The 17,412-nt window shown below is 35.5% G+C and overlaps 2 protein-coding genes and 1 long non-coding RNA gene across 3 annotated transcripts; 2 read left to right on the forward strand and 1 right to left on the reverse strand.

Moving 5' to 3' along the window:
- Positions 1-719: 719 nt before the first annotated feature.
- LOC122022831 (NDR1/HIN1-like protein 10) lies at positions 720-4,681 on the forward strand. Its single transcript, XM_042580946.1, has 3 exons — positions 720-1,109; positions 3,787-3,837; positions 4,616-4,681. The coding sequence occupies exons 1-3, from the start codon at positions 720-722 to the stop codon at positions 4,679-4,681; spliced, it is 507 nt and encodes a 168-aa protein (XP_042436880.1).
- A 1,077-nt stretch (positions 4,682-5,758) lies between these two features.
- LOC122022651 lies at positions 5,759-6,894 on the reverse strand. Its single transcript, XR_006123052.1, has 2 exons — positions 6,789-6,894; positions 5,759-5,954 (listed from the first exon to the last, which is right to left on the reverse strand). It is a non-coding gene; the product is annotated as an uncharacterized LOC122022651 (long non-coding RNA).
- A 3,183-nt stretch (positions 6,895-10,077) lies between these two features.
- Positions 10,078-11,004, forward strand: LOC122022832 (NDR1/HIN1-like protein 2). The gene is made up of 2 exons (XM_042580947.1): positions 10,078-10,892; positions 10,998-11,004. Exons 1-2 carry the CDS (start codon positions 10,144-10,146, stop codon positions 11,002-11,004), a joined length of 756 nt encoding a protein of 251 aa, XP_042436881.1. The 5' UTR covers positions 10,078-10,143.
- The last annotated feature ends 6,408 nt before the right edge of the window (positions 11,005-17,412 follow it).

A 17,412-nucleotide genomic window follows, 5' to 3' on the forward strand; every position in this document is an offset into this window, starting at 1 on the left:
GAATCATAGATGTCCAATGTATCTCTTTATAGATAGTCATGTGACCGACCGTGTGGGATCGCTGAGACGACAGATTCTATTTTTTATTATCAATGTACAATATTTAGAGCAACAGTCATCCAAGATATTGGGTGCATAGATCATCCCTCAGTTGATTTAATTTGTTATCGGTCTGGTCCAACAATATCGAGCAACAGTCATGCTACTGGTTCATAGTTAATACATTTTATATGCCTCAGTATTTATAGCTCGAGTCTGATGCTCTCAAAATTGTATAACTGAATTATCCGGTTGATTTAACCGATGGAGTTTTTGAGAATATGAAACCAAAATATGGAATGTAATGACTAATAGATCACGTGCGAATCTATCGATTAAGTCTACGCCGTCACACGCATGAAAAGAAATGTATTCACCGAACCACAAAATTTATGATTTTTCCTTTTTTTTATACATTAAAATCTATGATAAAGTCACATATTTATTTTCTTAAAATCTCTGATTTTTATACATTAAAATATATGATTTTTTTATACAATAAAATCTGTGATATTATTTCCTTAAACTATTTTATACATTAAAATCTATTATTTTTTCCCTCTTTATTAAACTATCAACTTCCTTTTCCCTTAGCCGCTATTGGATCCTACGCTCCTCCTCCTCCCCGCTCCCGCTACACCACCATGTGCATCTCCCTTAGCCGCTATTGGATCCTCGCCATGGCGGTCTTCATCGCCCTCGTCTTCCTCGCCGTTGTCATCATCATTCCCGTCCTCTTCCTCGTCCCCCGCATGCCCGAGTTCGCCGTCTCTTCCGCTTGCGTCACTGGCTTCAACCTCTCCTCCGCTCAACAGCAGCAATTGTCCGCTTCCTTCGACCTCAACCTCACCGTCCACAGCCCCAACCGTCTGAAGCGCATCTACTACGAGCGAGTCACCGCCAGCGTGGTATATGCCTCCGACATCTTGTCCGAAAACACTCTCGCACCCTTCGATCAAGGGAAGGGCGAAACCACCGTTCTCAGAGTTCGATTGGCGTCGCTCGGGGAATACGTCAATTCCGATGTGGCGAGGGGGATCGAGTCGGACCGTGGACGAGGTGATGGTGCAGTAGGTTTCAATGTTAGGGTTTTGTCCTGGGTTAAATTTGGATCCGGGTTATGGAGTACCCGTTGGTCTATCTTAATAAGTGTTCACTGCGATGACGTTCTGATTGGTTTTGGGAATAGTACGGCTACCACCGGTTGTCTGCTTGGCTCGGCACCAAAGAAGTGTATTGTAATCTACTCTAAGTATGTGTGTGTGAATACTAGTTACCTTGTTCAACATCTTTACTATATATATTCATGGTATTAATTACCTCGTAATGTTGAGAGTTTAATTCTGCGATATTCTTGTATCTTGATGCGATACAGAATGTGTTTGGTGAGATTATTCTTGATAATTTTAATTATTTATTTAAGGTTATCAACGAAAATTCTATTTGATTTATGTAATCAATGATTCTCAATGTTTCATGTCCAACATATCAACAAAAGGGGCATGCAACCTGAAGTTGAAAAAATTCGAAAAATTAAGATTTTTCTTGATTCTAGGTGATGAATGAAATAATAAAATGAATAATTAATAAGGGAAAGAGAAAATAAAATAGAACACTCCATCTATCATTAAATAAGAAAAAGTCAAGACAAAAATATCTATAATTAATATAGTTAAACAGAAGGAGATGGAAGGTCAAGAAAAGTTATAAAAAGGGGGCGTCAGGTATGAAAAAGGTAAGAAAATTTTTATCCTTAATACTCACTATTTTTCTCTCTTGATTCTGGGTTAATAAGTTTTTTTATCCAAAATATTCTTAGATAAGAAAAAAAATATGGCAAAAAAGGAAAACATAAAGAAAGAAATAAAAAAAACAAAAAAAAACTTAAAACATAGAAACAAAGACGTAAAAAAATAAAAAATAAAAAAAACGTAAAATATTAAAAAAAATAATAAAAAGGTAAAAAAATTAAAAAAACTTAAAAAATAGAAAAAACGTAAAAAATTTAAAAAATATAAAAAAAAATTAAAAATAGAAAAAATTGTAAAAATGGAACATTTAAAAAAATAAAAATGTAAGAAAATAAAAAATAGGAAAAAGTAAAAAAGACAAAACGTAAAGAAATAAAAAATAAAAAAAGTTAAAATAATAAAATAATAAAAAAACTTTTAAAATATGGAAAAATTAATAATAATAATAATAATAATATTATGTATAGTTAATTTTATAACTGAGGGTAATATAGTAAAATATAAACTAGATTATTCATTAAAAATTTTAAATAAATAAATTTTTATTACATTACATACATTGAATCAAATAATATTTAATTATATTTTATTTCCCATAATTTTAATTAAATGATTAATTGATAATTATATAATTAAAATTCTACACCTAATTTAATTAAACGCACCCTAAAATTTTGATGAAATTAATATGATTTTTTTAATATTTAATTGTTACATGTCTAAAGAAAAGAAATATCGTGTACCTAAAGGAGAATATTGTAATGTCCATTATTTATCGTAGGTATATATCACGTGGTGTTATATATGGCAGTCAATTTTTTTATTATTATTGTTATTATTATTATTATTATTTTCTATGCCTATTTTATTCTTAATTAGATGCATGAATACTGCTTGACGACGGTTGCTGCTGCTAATTTTAACCAACAATCTTGAGTTTCACTTTTTTCACATGGAAATCAGGTGGATGAAAAGAACTCGTATATGAACTTTTAAAGCTAATTAGTTGTTTTATATTATTTTCCGTCCATGATATGGACTAATATAGAGACTCTTTTATAAGTGGATGTAAGGGGTACAAATTTAAAGATCAGATTCTATTGAATCAAGTTAATTCGTGTATTAGTATGATTTAAGATAAAATTTATCCAAGTGAAATAATTAATATTTTTTATTACTTACTCACAGATACGTTAATTGATATTAACAGAGCGTATCTGTAACCTCTCGAGTGAAATGATTGACATTTCGATCCTGAGAAATAGACGATTAAAAAAAACCTCAAAGTATATAGCCGAAAGTGGGGTAAATCTATTTCAAGAATATTGACATCTAAGTTTTCAAGCAAATGGGAATCTTTCCTAACTTGACACCTTCATTTCCCGACTCGACGATTCGGACAACTTGCGTCCCGACTTAAGTTTCACTCGAGAACCACTCGGTATCTGATTGGTAGCTTCTTCTCGACTTGGTGACTCTACTTCCCGACTTTGCCTTCCGACTCGATGACTTTACTTCCCAACTGATCCACTCTGCCTCCCGACTCGACGATCGATTCCCGACTCAACGACTTTCTTCCTGACACAGCTGCCCACTACATCAACTCACGTCCCTTCACGTCTAGAATAATCTGTAGTATGCTTGGCGTAAGTTTGTATTAGATCCCATTAAAATCCAATGAAGGGTCGTCATAGATCTGGTCGTGGTCGCAATAGGCTGGTTCCGATTGAGGAAGCCGAGCACCGCGATCATAATGTTTAGGATATAATGACGATGATGAATTGCATAAGCAAGTTGTGGAATTAACCCAACGTATGATAGTGCAGGATTTTGAAAAAGGGAAAAAAAAGAGTAGATCCACTACCTTAACGCCCCCTTAGTGTCGGTCACATGGATATGGAGGAAGGTAAATGCAAGGTACACATGCGTTAGGCGCATGGTGGGATAAATCCTAGGTCATCAGTTTCTGAGAATCGATCTCTGGCTATTATCTCAGAAATATCATGCGTCCATCGTCTGCGCTACGCTCTCGGGGATTTTGAAGATTGTAAGCCTTGTCATAACTATGAATCTACTTTTGAGAACTCATATCACCATCATAGTACGTACCAGGTACACAATAGTCAAGAGGAATAATATTGGGGCTTTGGTTTATGAGTTCATCTTTTTTTTTTTTTTTTGGGCACATTACAAGCAGAAGACTTCGTTGATCGAATCAACAAAGTAGAAAGGATTTTCGAATACAAGGAAGTATTTGATCACATCAAAGTAAAATTGATCATTATCAAGTTAAAAGGGCAAGCCTCAATATGGTGGGAGCAACTTCAACAATCACAAGAGAGATAAGGTAAATCCAAATCATCGATGTGGAAAAAAATTTAGAAATTGATGAGAACGACCACTTTCTTCCCTTAAAATTTATAATTTTATTCAAATAAATAAATTTAATATATTTATCTATATATTTTATAAGTAGAGTGTAAAATTTATAAATTTAATATCAAAACTATTATATTTTTTATTTAAAAGTTGATTTATGAGCTTAACGAACATATTCACGAGCTAATGAGCCGAATATTGTAAAACTTAAGCTTGATTTTTTTTATCTTAACGAGCCTCATTAAATGAGCTCAAACGAGCTTTTATCAAATCGAGCTTCAAATAGTTTATGAGCGGCTTGGTTCATTTACTCTCCTAGATTTAGCGTCATTAATACTTAAACGTTACGAAATCACCATTAATGAGTTTAATGTCGTCATTAATGTCGAGACGTTACGGAATCACCATTTATTTTATATTAATACTTCCGTTACACTCTTGAGCAGGTAGTAAAAATAGATTCAGATGGTAAAATGCTGGTTTATTCACTTGAGCTCCACTACAAAAAATAAGACATTTTGGGAAAAAATTGGGGACGAATTTTAAAAAAAAATTCGTTGCAAAAATTTTAGGGACAAAAATTGGGACGAAAATTTTTTCGTCCCAAAATGGTTGATGCCAACTTTTGGAACGAATTATGGATTGTTGCAAATTTGGGAACGAATTTGGGAACGAATTTAGCGACGAATAAAATTTTCGTCCCCAAATTCGTTGCAAAAAAGTATACAAATTAGCAACGAAAACTATTTTTGTTGCAAACTTAGGAACGAATTTGGGGATGAATTCACATAAATTTTCCGCCAAATTTGTCTCTATTTTTGCAACAAATTTGGGGACGAATTCGGTGACAAATTATATTTTGTTGCCAAGTTTGTCCCTAATATTGCAACGAATTTGGGGACAAATTCGGTGACAAAATTTCTTTTGTTGCCATTTTTGTTCCTAAGTTTGCAACGAATAATAAATTTGTTGCAAAATTGGCAACAAAAACTTGCCAAATTCTTTGATAATCATAAGATAAATTTTCGTCCCAAAATTCGTCCCAAAATCTGGGACGAAATTTGGGACGAATTTTGTGATTCGTCCCAGAATTCGTCCCAGAATCTGGGACGAATTTTGGGACGAATCCACAAAATTTGTCCCAGAATTCGTCGCAGACTTTTTGTTGCCATTTTTGTTCCTAAGTTTGCAACGGAAAATAAATTTGTTGCAAAATTGGCAACAAAAACTTGCCAAATTTTTTTATAATCATATGATAAATTTTCGTCCCAAAATCTGGGACGAATTTTGGGACGAATTTTGTAGATTCGTCCCAGATTCTGGGACGAATTTTGTGGATTCGTCCCAAAATCTGGGACGAATTCTGGGACGAAAATAATTTTGTCCCAAATTACGATAGAATTGGGACAACTCATTTTCGTTGTCAAATTCGTCCCTATATCAAATATTTTTTTCCAGCTTCAATTTATTTCTGCAATACAATCCAAATACATAAAAATAATATGCATTCAACACATCCTAATTTAACATTCAACACATCCTAATTTAACATTCAACACATCCTAATTTAACATCAACACATCAACTCATAATTCAAGAAATATAAAGATTTCAACAAAGTTTACATACAAGATCCATCTTGTTCAACAAAGTTTACAAGTTCAACAACCCAAGTCCATCATCCATCTAACAACACTAAGAATACATAACTTTGATCCCCAACACATCAACCCAAGTCATATTCGTGTGCCACAAAATCTTTGATCCCCATAAAATCTCCTTTGCCTACATAACAACAAACAAATAAACTAGATTATGTGTAACAAGAAAGATTGTAAATATTATACGATATAGCCATGTAAAAAGAATAATTAAAAACAAAACATAAATGTGAAATTCCTTAAACATTCTAATAAAAGCCCTAATTCTAATAAAAGTCATATTTACCAACGATATGAATCATCCATGTCATAGCAACGGTAAATAAAATTATAAGAATTATTTTGAAACTAAGTACATGTATCGTAACTATGATACAACCTAATATAATTGGCACATCATATAGAGAGAAAGAGATAGAGATCTTGTGAAGTATGGTATTAGGGTTCAAATTTCTCACTTAGTTAACTTTATTTTTCATTTTAATTTGCTGAATTTATAGTTTTATCTTTGGTTGGTATTTAATGTAAACTAAAGGATGTTTAAAATAATTGTTCCTTTCATTGTGTTAACTAGTTGACAATTTCATATGAATAACTTTAGCACATTTTTAACAACTCTTTGCAAAATATTAAAGTAGGAGGATGCATCGTTATCTAGAAAAGAATTTTAGAATAGTGTGATGTAATTCTAGATGAAATATAGAACTTTTATGTATCTATATAGTTTTGAGATTGTACATAGATCAAATTCAGAACTTTTATGCGTCATTATCATTGAAGACAAAACAAGAAAGAGCAGCTTATCAAAAAGAAGGAACACAATTAAACAACTATTTAAAGCTAACTTTAACATAATTATTTAAAGTTAACTTTATATAATTAAACAACTATAACATAATTATTTAAAGCTAACTGTATATATAGATCAGTAAATGCATATTAATGAACTTAGGAATACCGAAAAGAAGTGAACAAATACAGCTGTCTTCAACTACAGTGAGATCACACCAAATTGAGACCTGCACAAACAACATTATAAAATCAGGACAAAAATAAAGTCAGAGTATTAGAGATTCCATTCATATTGCCTATTTATGCTTTAATTTTGTTACTGGTACACAACTAATAATCATATAGATTATTCTACGTCAAAGATAAGTCATCTCATACATTGACAGTGGAACAGTGCAAGAAGACAACAGACTTAACCTACAAATGACAGAGTTGAAAAGTTAAAAAACCATTGATTAATGTGTAAAGCAGTAAACATGAGAAAAAAAATTCATCATACATTATTAAAATCATCAAAAATCATCACCGCCATCATCGTTATCATCGTAGGCATCATCATCGTCGTCATTGGGAGGATTTTGACTTTGAGCGAAGCTCAACTGAAGGTGTTTCATGATTAATTCTTGTTGTCGGCGCATATCTCTAATATCTTTCTCCAAATTAGCCCGTTCTAGGTCTCTTTGCACCCTTTCTTGGTCTCTTTGTGATATTATTTCCTTCAGATGGCTAACCTCATCAGTCAAGGTATTTATTTGGGTCGTAAGTGCTGATGTGGAGGAAGAAGTTCCAACTAATCTTTGGGTTCTACTCAAGGAACCCATCCCCAATATTCTTCCCCCTTTTGGTCCTCCACTGGCCTCTAACCATAAACTCAAATTATTGCCAACAGACTCCTCAGACCCCTGACTCTCGATACCAGCTTGTGAGCATGTTTGAGCTAGCTCGAGTTGATAATATTTTTCCTGTTTTGTAAAACACATACGATATTGATTAGATATAATAGAAACACATATAATATTAAGACAATAATGGTAGGTAACTAATTAAATTTAAACCATATATTAAGGTAAAATAAATATTACCTTGATTGCTTTTGCTCTCGCCCCACTCCATGTGTTATCTTTTTTTTTAAAAAGTGCGAGTGAAAGTATCAATGAAAGAAGGCTCCTTCCCTGTCTCCTTGGTCTAAAAAAACATTATTTCAAATAATGAAATAATTTGATATATATTAAAAATTTATGAAAGAGTGAAACAATTACCATTCTCCGTCTATGCTCATCTATGTTAATGGAGCCTCCCGCATATATAGCACTTGAGTCACCAGAATTGTGAGATTGATTCATTCTATTAAGGTCACTCCTTTGTTTACTTTCCTCCGTTGCCCAAAATATAGTGATCCTCCCGCATATATAGTGATCCTCTCCGTTGCCCAAAAAAACAAACTTGGACGCCTTAAATACGGACCTAGAGACATCGGAATTTGATGAAACAAGTTTCTATGTGCTCGTATCATTATCCTGATCGTAAATCTATCAATAAAAATATTTTTTACCAAATATATATATTTTTGGAATTTTTTAATTCCAAATTGACCTAATTGAGTGTTAAAAATTCAAATCGCTGAAAATATTAATTAAAAATTATGGATGATGACGTATTTACGATCAGCTCAATGATACAAACGCATAGAAACTTGTTTCATCAAATTCCGATGTCTCTAGGTCCATATTTAAGCCTTAGGTGTTTGATTTTATTTATTTAAAATTATTTTCAATTTTGGGACGAATCCCGGATTCGTCCCAAAATTTTATTTATTAAAAAATAAAAAAACAAACTTGGACACCTTAAATACGGACCTAGAGACATCGGAATTTGATGAAACAAGTTTCTATGTGCTCGTATCATTATCCTGATCGTAAATCTATCAATAAAAATATTTTTTACCAAATATATATATTGTTGGAATTTTTTAATCCCAAATTGACCTAATTGGGTGTTATAAATTCAAATCGCTGAAAATATTAATTAAAAATTATGGATTATGATGTATTTAGGATCAGCTCAACGATACGGACGCATAGAAACTTGTTTCATCAAATTCCGATGTCTCTAGGCCCATATTTAGGCCTTAGGTGTTTGATTTTATTTATTTAAAATTATTTTCAGATTTGGGACGAATCCTGGATTCGTCCCAGAATTTGGGACAAATCCTGGATTCGTCCCAAAATTTGGGACGAATTCTCGATTTGTTCCCAAATCTGGGACGAATCCAGGATTTGTCCCTAAATTTGGGACAAATTTTTAATTCGTTCCAGATTTGGGGACGAATTTAGCAACGAATTTTTTTTATATTGCAAACTTGAAACGAATTTTGTTTGTTGCAAGTTTTGTTGGTTATTTGGGTCGAAATTTATTTTCGACCCTAAATTTGTCCCAATTTTGGGACGAATTATTTTCGTTCCAAACTTTTGTCCCCAAAGTTATGTTTTTTTGTTGTGCTCTCTAAGTCAATCAATTGGCTTCTAAGATTTTTTTTTATTTTTTAAAAATAAAAATTTTTTAACAAATTTATAATTAGTTGTAAATTTGAAATACATCCATGAATTTGTTGTAAAGTTTTATTTAAAAAAAAATATCCGAAACCGGTTAATTGATATAGAGAGTTCAGAATGAGATGAAATCAGTTCCTATATGTTTGTTTATTTCTCTTGATTATATTCATACTTTTTAATATCAATTTGATTCAATATATTTTTGATCTATGATTGTTTAAATATAAATTATATATTTTTTTGATACATTGATTTTTCAAAAATTATTGAGAAAAATATATTGGTGTTCGCAATATACATGATAAAGGTGTCCAACAGACAGCAGCTATATTATGATTATAATGGATAATTGGATATGAGAGAGAATACGTACCCTACTCATAATTTTGTTTAACATCCAACAACCTCCTTAACTTGATTATTCTAACCCCTTCTTTGAGAATGTGGTATGGCCTGATCAATTTTTTTGCTCGCAAAACAAACCAAGGCTTCCCATTTGTAACTTGTCGATCAACATGATAATATCTTTGACAAGTTACTTGTCAACATGATAGTTTGAAAATTCCATTAATTTAACAGATTACAATTTCTGCCTATATCCTTTGCTAATTGTTGTCATTTATTACACGAGTGCTACATGTATAATAAATATGAGTGTTGCATGTATAATAACGCCGACGCCCATATCTGTTGCTGTCATTTATTTAAAATCTGTGATATTTTTTATACATTAACAATTCTGTGATATTGTCGTACATTAAAATCTGTGATTTTTTTTAGACATTAAAAATCAGTGATATTGTTATACATTAAAATCTGTGATTTATTTACCCTTAAAATCACATATTTATATCCATAAAATTATATATTTTTTCCGTGTGCCTCTAGGGTAAAGGCATCGCTTGGCCGAACCGCTTGCGTCATTCCATCCATCTATCTCTTCACAGCTGCGTTCTCTCGGATTTCTCAATGAGTTCCTCCGCCGGCAATCCCAAGGCTGCCGTCGTCACCGGCTACCCCGTCTCCGGATCGAACGGTGCCCCTCCCCGGCGACCCTTCTACCCTCCTCCCGCCGACGCTCCTCCTTCCCGCTACGAAACCTTCTTCGAAAGGCGCCGCCGCCGCCGCTTAATGGCCTTGGGGGTCGTCATCTGCCTTGTCCTCATCGCCGTTGTCCTCTTAGCCGGTATCATCTTCAGTCTCATCCCCGATCCCCGCACGCCCGAGTTCGCCGTCTCTTCCGCTTGCGTCACTGGCTTCAACCTCTCCGCTCAACAGCAGCAGTTATCCGCTTCCTTCGACCTCAACCTCACCGTCCACAACCCCAGCCATGAGGTGCGCATCTACTACGAGCACGTCACCGCCAGCGTGCTATATGCCTCCGACATCTTGTCCGAAAACACTCTCGCACCCTTCTATCAAGGGACGGGCGAAACCACCGTTCTCAGAGTTCGATTGGTGGCGCTCGGGGAGTACGTCAATTCCAATGTGGTGAGGGGGATCGAGTCGGACCGTGGGCGAGGTGATGGTGCGGTAGGATTCAATGTTAGGGTTTTATCCTTGTATAGATTTCGATCCTGGTTTCTGAGCACCAGCTGGTCCACCTTGAGTGTTTACTGCGATGATGTTCTGATTGGGTTCGGGAATGGTACGAATGCGGCTACCACTGGTTATCTGCTTGGCTCAGCACCAAAGAAGTGTGTGTGTGACTCTAGAAGGTGTGTGAATACTAATTACCTTGTTCAACATCTTTACTATATATATTCATGGTATTAATTATAGAGTTTAATTCTGCGATATTCTTCTATCTTGATGCGATACAGATGCTAAAAGTTTTCCTGAAATTAATATGATTTTTAAGGTCCATTATTTCTCTTAGGTATATCATGAATGCTATATATGGCAGTTATTCGTCTCTTGGTCAATTTATTATTATTTGCTCTTAGATGCATGAATACTGCTTGACGGTTGCTCCTGTTAATTTTAACAAACCATCTTGAGTTTCACCATTTACTTTGAAAGTGTTGTTAAGACCATTTTAGATCCACTACAAAGTGCTAGGGTTAAAAATAATTGACTATATGTTAAATTAATTAATTAATAAATATGTACGAAGCTCCTGTTGGTACGGGTCCTACGAAGGATTGGAACGCATGGGATCAATTGTACGAAGTTAGGGAATAGGCCAGGGAAACATTTATTTACTTACTTGGGAAAGGTAGACGAAGTCGGAAGCAATGCGAGAAATGATTAAATAAGCCAGTTCAAATTTTTGAATGGACGGGGCTCGATCACTTGCAAACTAAATTTTGATTCTTTCTCCTTTCGCCTTTAAGGTTAAATATGCCAGTTCAAATTTTTATTCATTTTCTATGTGCATGATTGAGTAAGATATTAATTGTTGTCTTTCTCTTCTCTCATTTAATTTCTTTATTATCAAAGTCAGCCTCTCTTGACTTTCTGATGCAGGTGACATGCCTAATTGAACCCAACCTGGCTGATCGTATGGACAAGCATGCCTGAGGGAACTTTGGATCCAGATTTTTTTCTTAATTGGTTATTCATTTATTAAATTTAGTTAGCATTTTCCTTGGTTATTCATTAATTGGACAAGTCTCTTTTTTTTTTAAAGTTGTTGTTTAGATTTTTTTTTTCTGGGTTCTAAGAGCTTAAACATGCTTAAATAATGTTTAGGATAAATTTTTTAATATTGAATCAATTTGTTTTGCTCTTGTCTTAATAAGAATTTACATCTCTTGTTTCTATTCTCGCTCTTGTCTTCTTAATAAGAATTTAAGCCTAGTTTTGACTACTCATTTTATAATTTCTCCCTTAACTTATTTTCTTATCAATCTCTTTGAAATTTCACATCCGAGAATAATTTATATTCCGCTCGGCGTCGGTGAGTATTAAAATCCATTAATATCCAATGGAGGGTTGTCGTGGACGTGGACATGGTCGCAATAAGCAGTTTCTGATTGAGGAAACCTAACACCACGATCATAACGTTTAAGATATAATGATAATTGAGGATTTATAGAAGCAATTTGTAGAATTAACTCAGCGTCTGACAGTGCAGTATTTTAAAGATCGTGAGATCTTTGATCATAATTCTAAGTCTACTTTTGAGAACTCGTATCACCATCGTACTACTTATCGGGAACACCATATTCGAGAGGAATGATATGGAGACTTTGGTTTCAGAGTTGATTTTCTTGATTTTTTTAGCACATTACAAGCGAAAGGCTTCGTTAATTGGATCAACAAAGTAAAGAGAATTTTTGAATATAAAAAAGTATTTGATCACTTCAATGTAAAATTAGTCATTATCAATGATCATGTTCGAGAGTCGAGACTATATATGGATGCTGGGGGACGTGGTGTTCCTATTGACTGTTGGTGAACTCCGAGTCAGAGACCTGCAACCACAGCAGTGTCAGTGTCGAGCCAGGGAGTGGTTCTCCGACGATGGCCCTCCGACGCTCAAGTCAGTCTCCGACGATGTATAAGCGAGGAAGCAGTGAAGCAGAGTAATAGTGTAGCTACAGTAGAAAATTATCATACCTCCGTTTAGGGGTGAGCAGTCAACCCGCCAAACCGACCAACCCGCTTATACCGACCCGAACCGAACCGAAAAAACAAAATCCGCCAGATATAGGGTCGGATGTAGGGTCATGATATTACATTATCTGATCTAGTAGGGCTGGATAGTTTTTTATCCCAATAAGCGGACCAACCCGATCCGCGATCACCCCTACTTGTAGCAACTACTGCCGATAAGTTGTTACACATTATAATAGCTACTGCGGATAAGCTGCTACACGTTGTAGTAGCTACTGCCGATAAGTTGTTACACGTTGTAGCAGCTATTGACGATTAGCTACTACAACGTGTAATCAGTAATGTCTATTATCATTTTAAAATATTTTATTTTTTATTATTTTATATTTATATTTTATATTTCATTGGATATAGGGTCGGATATCCAAATAACTGACAACACGTCGGATATTTAATACATAATAACCGCCGGATATAGGGTCAGATGTATGGTCATGATATTACATTATCCGATCTAGTAGGGCCGGATAGTTTTTTTATCTCAATAACCGAACCAACCTGATTCACGATCACCCCTACCTTCGTTGAAGCTTAGGGCCCTTTATATAGGGCTCCGGGAGAGCGTGTGCACGCTCCTTGATACATGCACGTTTCTCAAGGCTTCCCCTGAAAAGACATGTTAGGAAAGTGTCTCTGACATCATACCTCAATGACTTGAGCATATCTCTGACATGACAGTGGAAGTTTTCGATGTACTATCCTCTACCTGTCCATGCCGCCAACCATGCCGTCTGTCGGTGACACGGGTTCCCAAAAGGATGTCGCAGGATCCCTAATTTGTCTGTTATGGGGTCGAGCAGGAGGACTGCCTAGCAGTCCTGCTGTCTTCGGGGCGAGCAGAATGGCCGCTTGGCCATCTCTCCGCCGCTCGGGCTCCTTTTTGCGACAAGCGGGAGGTCGTGCTTGAGGGTCGTATGTTGGTTCCGAGACCTGATGTAAGTTTGAGCGGGATAGCCGCTCAGCTTCTGTTTTGTCGCTACTTTGGTTCTTTGAGAGTCGGAAGCTCGGTGTGTGGTCGAGCTGTGATGATGTCGGATCAAACATTCCTTATTCCGATTGGGCAACCCACTTGCCCAATCGGGTTGAGCGAAATGACCGCTCAGCCGTCTCTCCATACCGCTCGGGCTCCTTGTTGCGACGAACGGGAGGTCGTGCTTAAGGGTCGTATGTTGGTTCCGAGACCTAATGTAAGTCCGAGCGGGATAGCCGCTCGACTTCTGTTTTGTCGTTACTTTGGTTCTTTGAGCTTCGGAAGCTCGGTGTGTGACCGAGCTGTGATAATGTCGGATCAGACATTCCTTATTCCGATCGGGCAACCCACTTGCCCGATCGGACGATGACAGGATGCCCATGACCACCGTAACTTTGACCTTCAGCGTGGCAATGACCTTCTGCGGAGCGGGGTCCTACCTTACCTCCGGATCACTTGCCTCTCTCTCAAGTCTAGTCGAAAGAGGCTACGAGTCCGACTGATTGGACAATTTAAGTCTAGAGATCGGTTGGCCGATCGACCATGAAACTGATCAGACTCTGCTAGGTCTATCATAGAGTGGGTCGGCCGTGGGACTGATCCCACGGCTCGTTCGGCGCTTCACGATTTCTTCACTGGCGTCCTTGGGTGAGTGCGGTCAATGTTGACATCGTCCGAATCTTTTCGGGACTCGTGCAAATCATCTCCATTAAGGCCGAGCACGCGCCCACTCTGGGTAATGGCGCCCTTTAAATGTGAACCAGTGGGGGAATGCCACGTGTCACCATCGCCGCCACCACACGCCCGAAGTGACAGGCGCTGGTGTGACGTCTGACGGTTTGAATTCTACCGCTAGATTTGCGCTCCGAATTCCGTGACCTATATCGGACGACTCCGGTCGGCCGAGCCCAATCTTTATAAAGCCGCAGTGTCGGCTTCTTCTTCAACCTCGGCGTCTTCTACGAAAGTGCTCCAGCAGCTCCTTGTGCGTGACTTATTCCGGCGATCCTCAGCCTCCCCTTGCGGCAAATTTTCCCTTACGTAAGCCTTCCCGAGCTTTCCTTTCGTCGATCTATCGCGGTAATTTTCCTTTCTTTTCATCCCACGTTGCTTTCCAGCGCCTGTTTGGTGTTTTTTCGCCCTCTTTTCTCTTTGCCGACCTTGTATCCTCGTTTTCCAGCGATGGCTAGCTCTTCTCGGCCATCTGACCCCGCTCCTGGTCTTTGGTACAGGGTACATGACCATGGAGATCAGATTTAACGCGGGCGATGCCGAGAATCTCTATGGACCTATTCTGAAAATTAGGTATATAAAAATTAAGTATATTTATTAATATTATTGTCTTGGAGAATTGGCTCCATCGGTTAAATCAACCGGATAATTCAGTTATACAATTTTGAGAGCATCAGACTCGAGCTATAAATACTGAGGCATATAAAATGTATGAACTATGAATCAGTGGCATGACTGTTGCTCGATATTGTTGGACCAGACCGAGAACAAATTAAATCAACTGAGGGATGATCTATGCACCCAATGATCATGATCCCAATGGCCAATCATGAAAATCAAGAGGAGCTAGTAACTAAAGGAATCACATGCATGCCATAAGATAAGGGAGTGTGCTGGTCGGAGAAAATTTAATGATGATATTTTAATTATGTTCATCCCAGATATTTTTTATAATTCGTTCTTTTTATATATATATATATATATATATATATATGAAGAGAGGTAAATTATAAGGTCAATTTATATCCGATCACTAAATTGTTAGATAAATATTGTACATTGATAGTAAAAAGTAGTATCCGTCATCTCAGCGACCCCACACGATCGGTCACATGACTATCTATAAGGAGGTACATCGAAAATCTATGATTTACTAATACAGGGAGAATTTTTTTTCCTTAACTTTATCAGCTCCGTGAAGTATTTATATATGTAACACTCATATTTCTCATCATCATCAGTATTATACATGTAACATTCATATAATTAATAAATAACAGAAAATTAAAGGATATGGCCAGGAATTGTACTCTGTTAAATTAATGGAATTTATATCAGTATTAATGGAATAATTTCAAACTATTATGTCGGCATTATAACTTGTAAAAGAGAATATGTAACTTGTCAAAGATACTTTGCAGGTTGATCGTTACAAATTGGAAGTCTTGGTTAATTTGTTTTGCGAGCAAAAAACTGATCCTTCCATACCACATTCTCAAAGAAGAGGTTAGAATAACCAAGTTAGGGAGGTTGCTGGATGCTAAACAAAATTCAAAATTATGAGTTGGGTATTCTTTCTCATATTCATCGTGTGTGTGTGTATATATACACACGGTAAGTAGGGTGAAGCATAGATGGAAAGATGATAAATACATCAAAATGGTTTTAAAGATAGGTTCAAGGTTTCACTTTTGGTTCTTGGACCCTTGGATTTCTTGATTCTGGAATTTCTCGGACCTCCTTGCCCTAAAGACCCTCGAGAAATTAATATATATAATGGTTAAAAGCATCATCCTATTTGAAATTAATATATTTATTTATTAATGACGATGTAATTACAGTATCTTTATATTATTATCCAGATCGTAAATCCTATTTTATTATTACCATATTTATCATAATATTTTAATATAATATGTTAATAATTTTAACCATCTACCGGTTACTATAATTATCAATAACGACCTCATAGTAACTTATTAATAAATTTTTTTTTCATGGTTCTGAATTACTATATCTATCGTCATTATTTATTCGTGCCATTTAAATTAATATTGTATATAATAGCTTTTTCATTTTTTGTCTAGAATTTATTTTCGATGTTACCCTTCGTTTTTTATATGACATGCTCGGATGGAGCGGATAGACAGATCGACATGTGGCGAGCCAAAAAATCCATCATCTAAGATATTTATAATTTAGAAGGGTTAGAATGGTAAATGAATCAAACGTTTGTTAATAAGTTTAGTGTTCGATTTAGTAAGAGTTTGTTTATGTTCATTCAATATATATAAGATTAATTAAACAAATAAATTTGAAAAACTCGTTAAGCTAAACAAAAAAGGTTGAACACATATGTGTTCAGCTCGTTAACGTTTGTGAACAAACGTTCATGAACAATGTTTGTGAACAACGTTCATGAGCAATATTCACGAACCGTATTCATTAATAAAACTTTTTTCAATATGCAAATAAACAATAAAATAAAATAAAATTAAAAAAATAAATTTAAATTATCAAGCTCAATAACGAATTATCAAACAACTAAAAGTTTCAAGCAATCAAACAAGCTTGAATTGAGAGCTTGATAATATCTAAAAGAACTAAACTCGAACTATGCTCAAGCCAAGTTCGAACCAAGCTTAAGCCAAGCTTAAATTGAGACTTTGATAACATCTAAACGAACCAAGCTCAATTCAAGCTTCAAACAAGCTCAAGCTCATAAAAAATAAACCAAGCCAAGTTTGAACACTCATTTCAAAAACTTGGTTCATTTTAAGCTCAGTTCGGCTCGGTTTGATTACCTTATCAAAAAAATTTGAGCACCCCAAAGCTCGACTCAGTTCGACTTATTTACAGTCCTAAGAAGGGTAAAATATAATTCACTTACTTTACGTTTTTGTCAGCTCATTTTT

Source organism: Zingiber officinale, chromosome 9B (assembly GCF_018446385.1).
Source record: "Zingiber officinale cultivar Zhangliang chromosome 9B, Zo_v1.1, whole genome shotgun sequence".
In the NCBI taxonomy this organism is placed as follows: Eukaryota; Viridiplantae; Streptophyta; class Magnoliopsida; order Zingiberales; family Zingiberaceae; genus Zingiber; species Zingiber officinale.

Bases quoted from the DNA above. Each gene is read 5' to 3' on its own strand.
- LOC122022831 (XM_042580946.1), top strand. From the start codon at position 720: ATGGCGGTCTTCATCGCCCTCGTCTTCCTCGCCGTTGTCATCATCATT. The intron at 1,110-3,786 runs GTAGGTTTCAAT...CTATTATCTCAG, and splicing joins GTGGACGAGGTGATGGTGCA to AAATATCATGCGTCCATCGT. The intron at 3,838-4,615 runs GTAAGCCTTGTC...ACTCTTGAGCAG, and splicing joins TCTCGGGGATTTTGAAGATT to GTAGTAAAAATAGATTCAGA.
- LOC122022832 (XM_042580947.1), top strand. From the start codon at position 10,144: ATGAGTTCCTCCGCCGGCAATCCCAAGGCTGCCGTCGTCACCGGCTAC.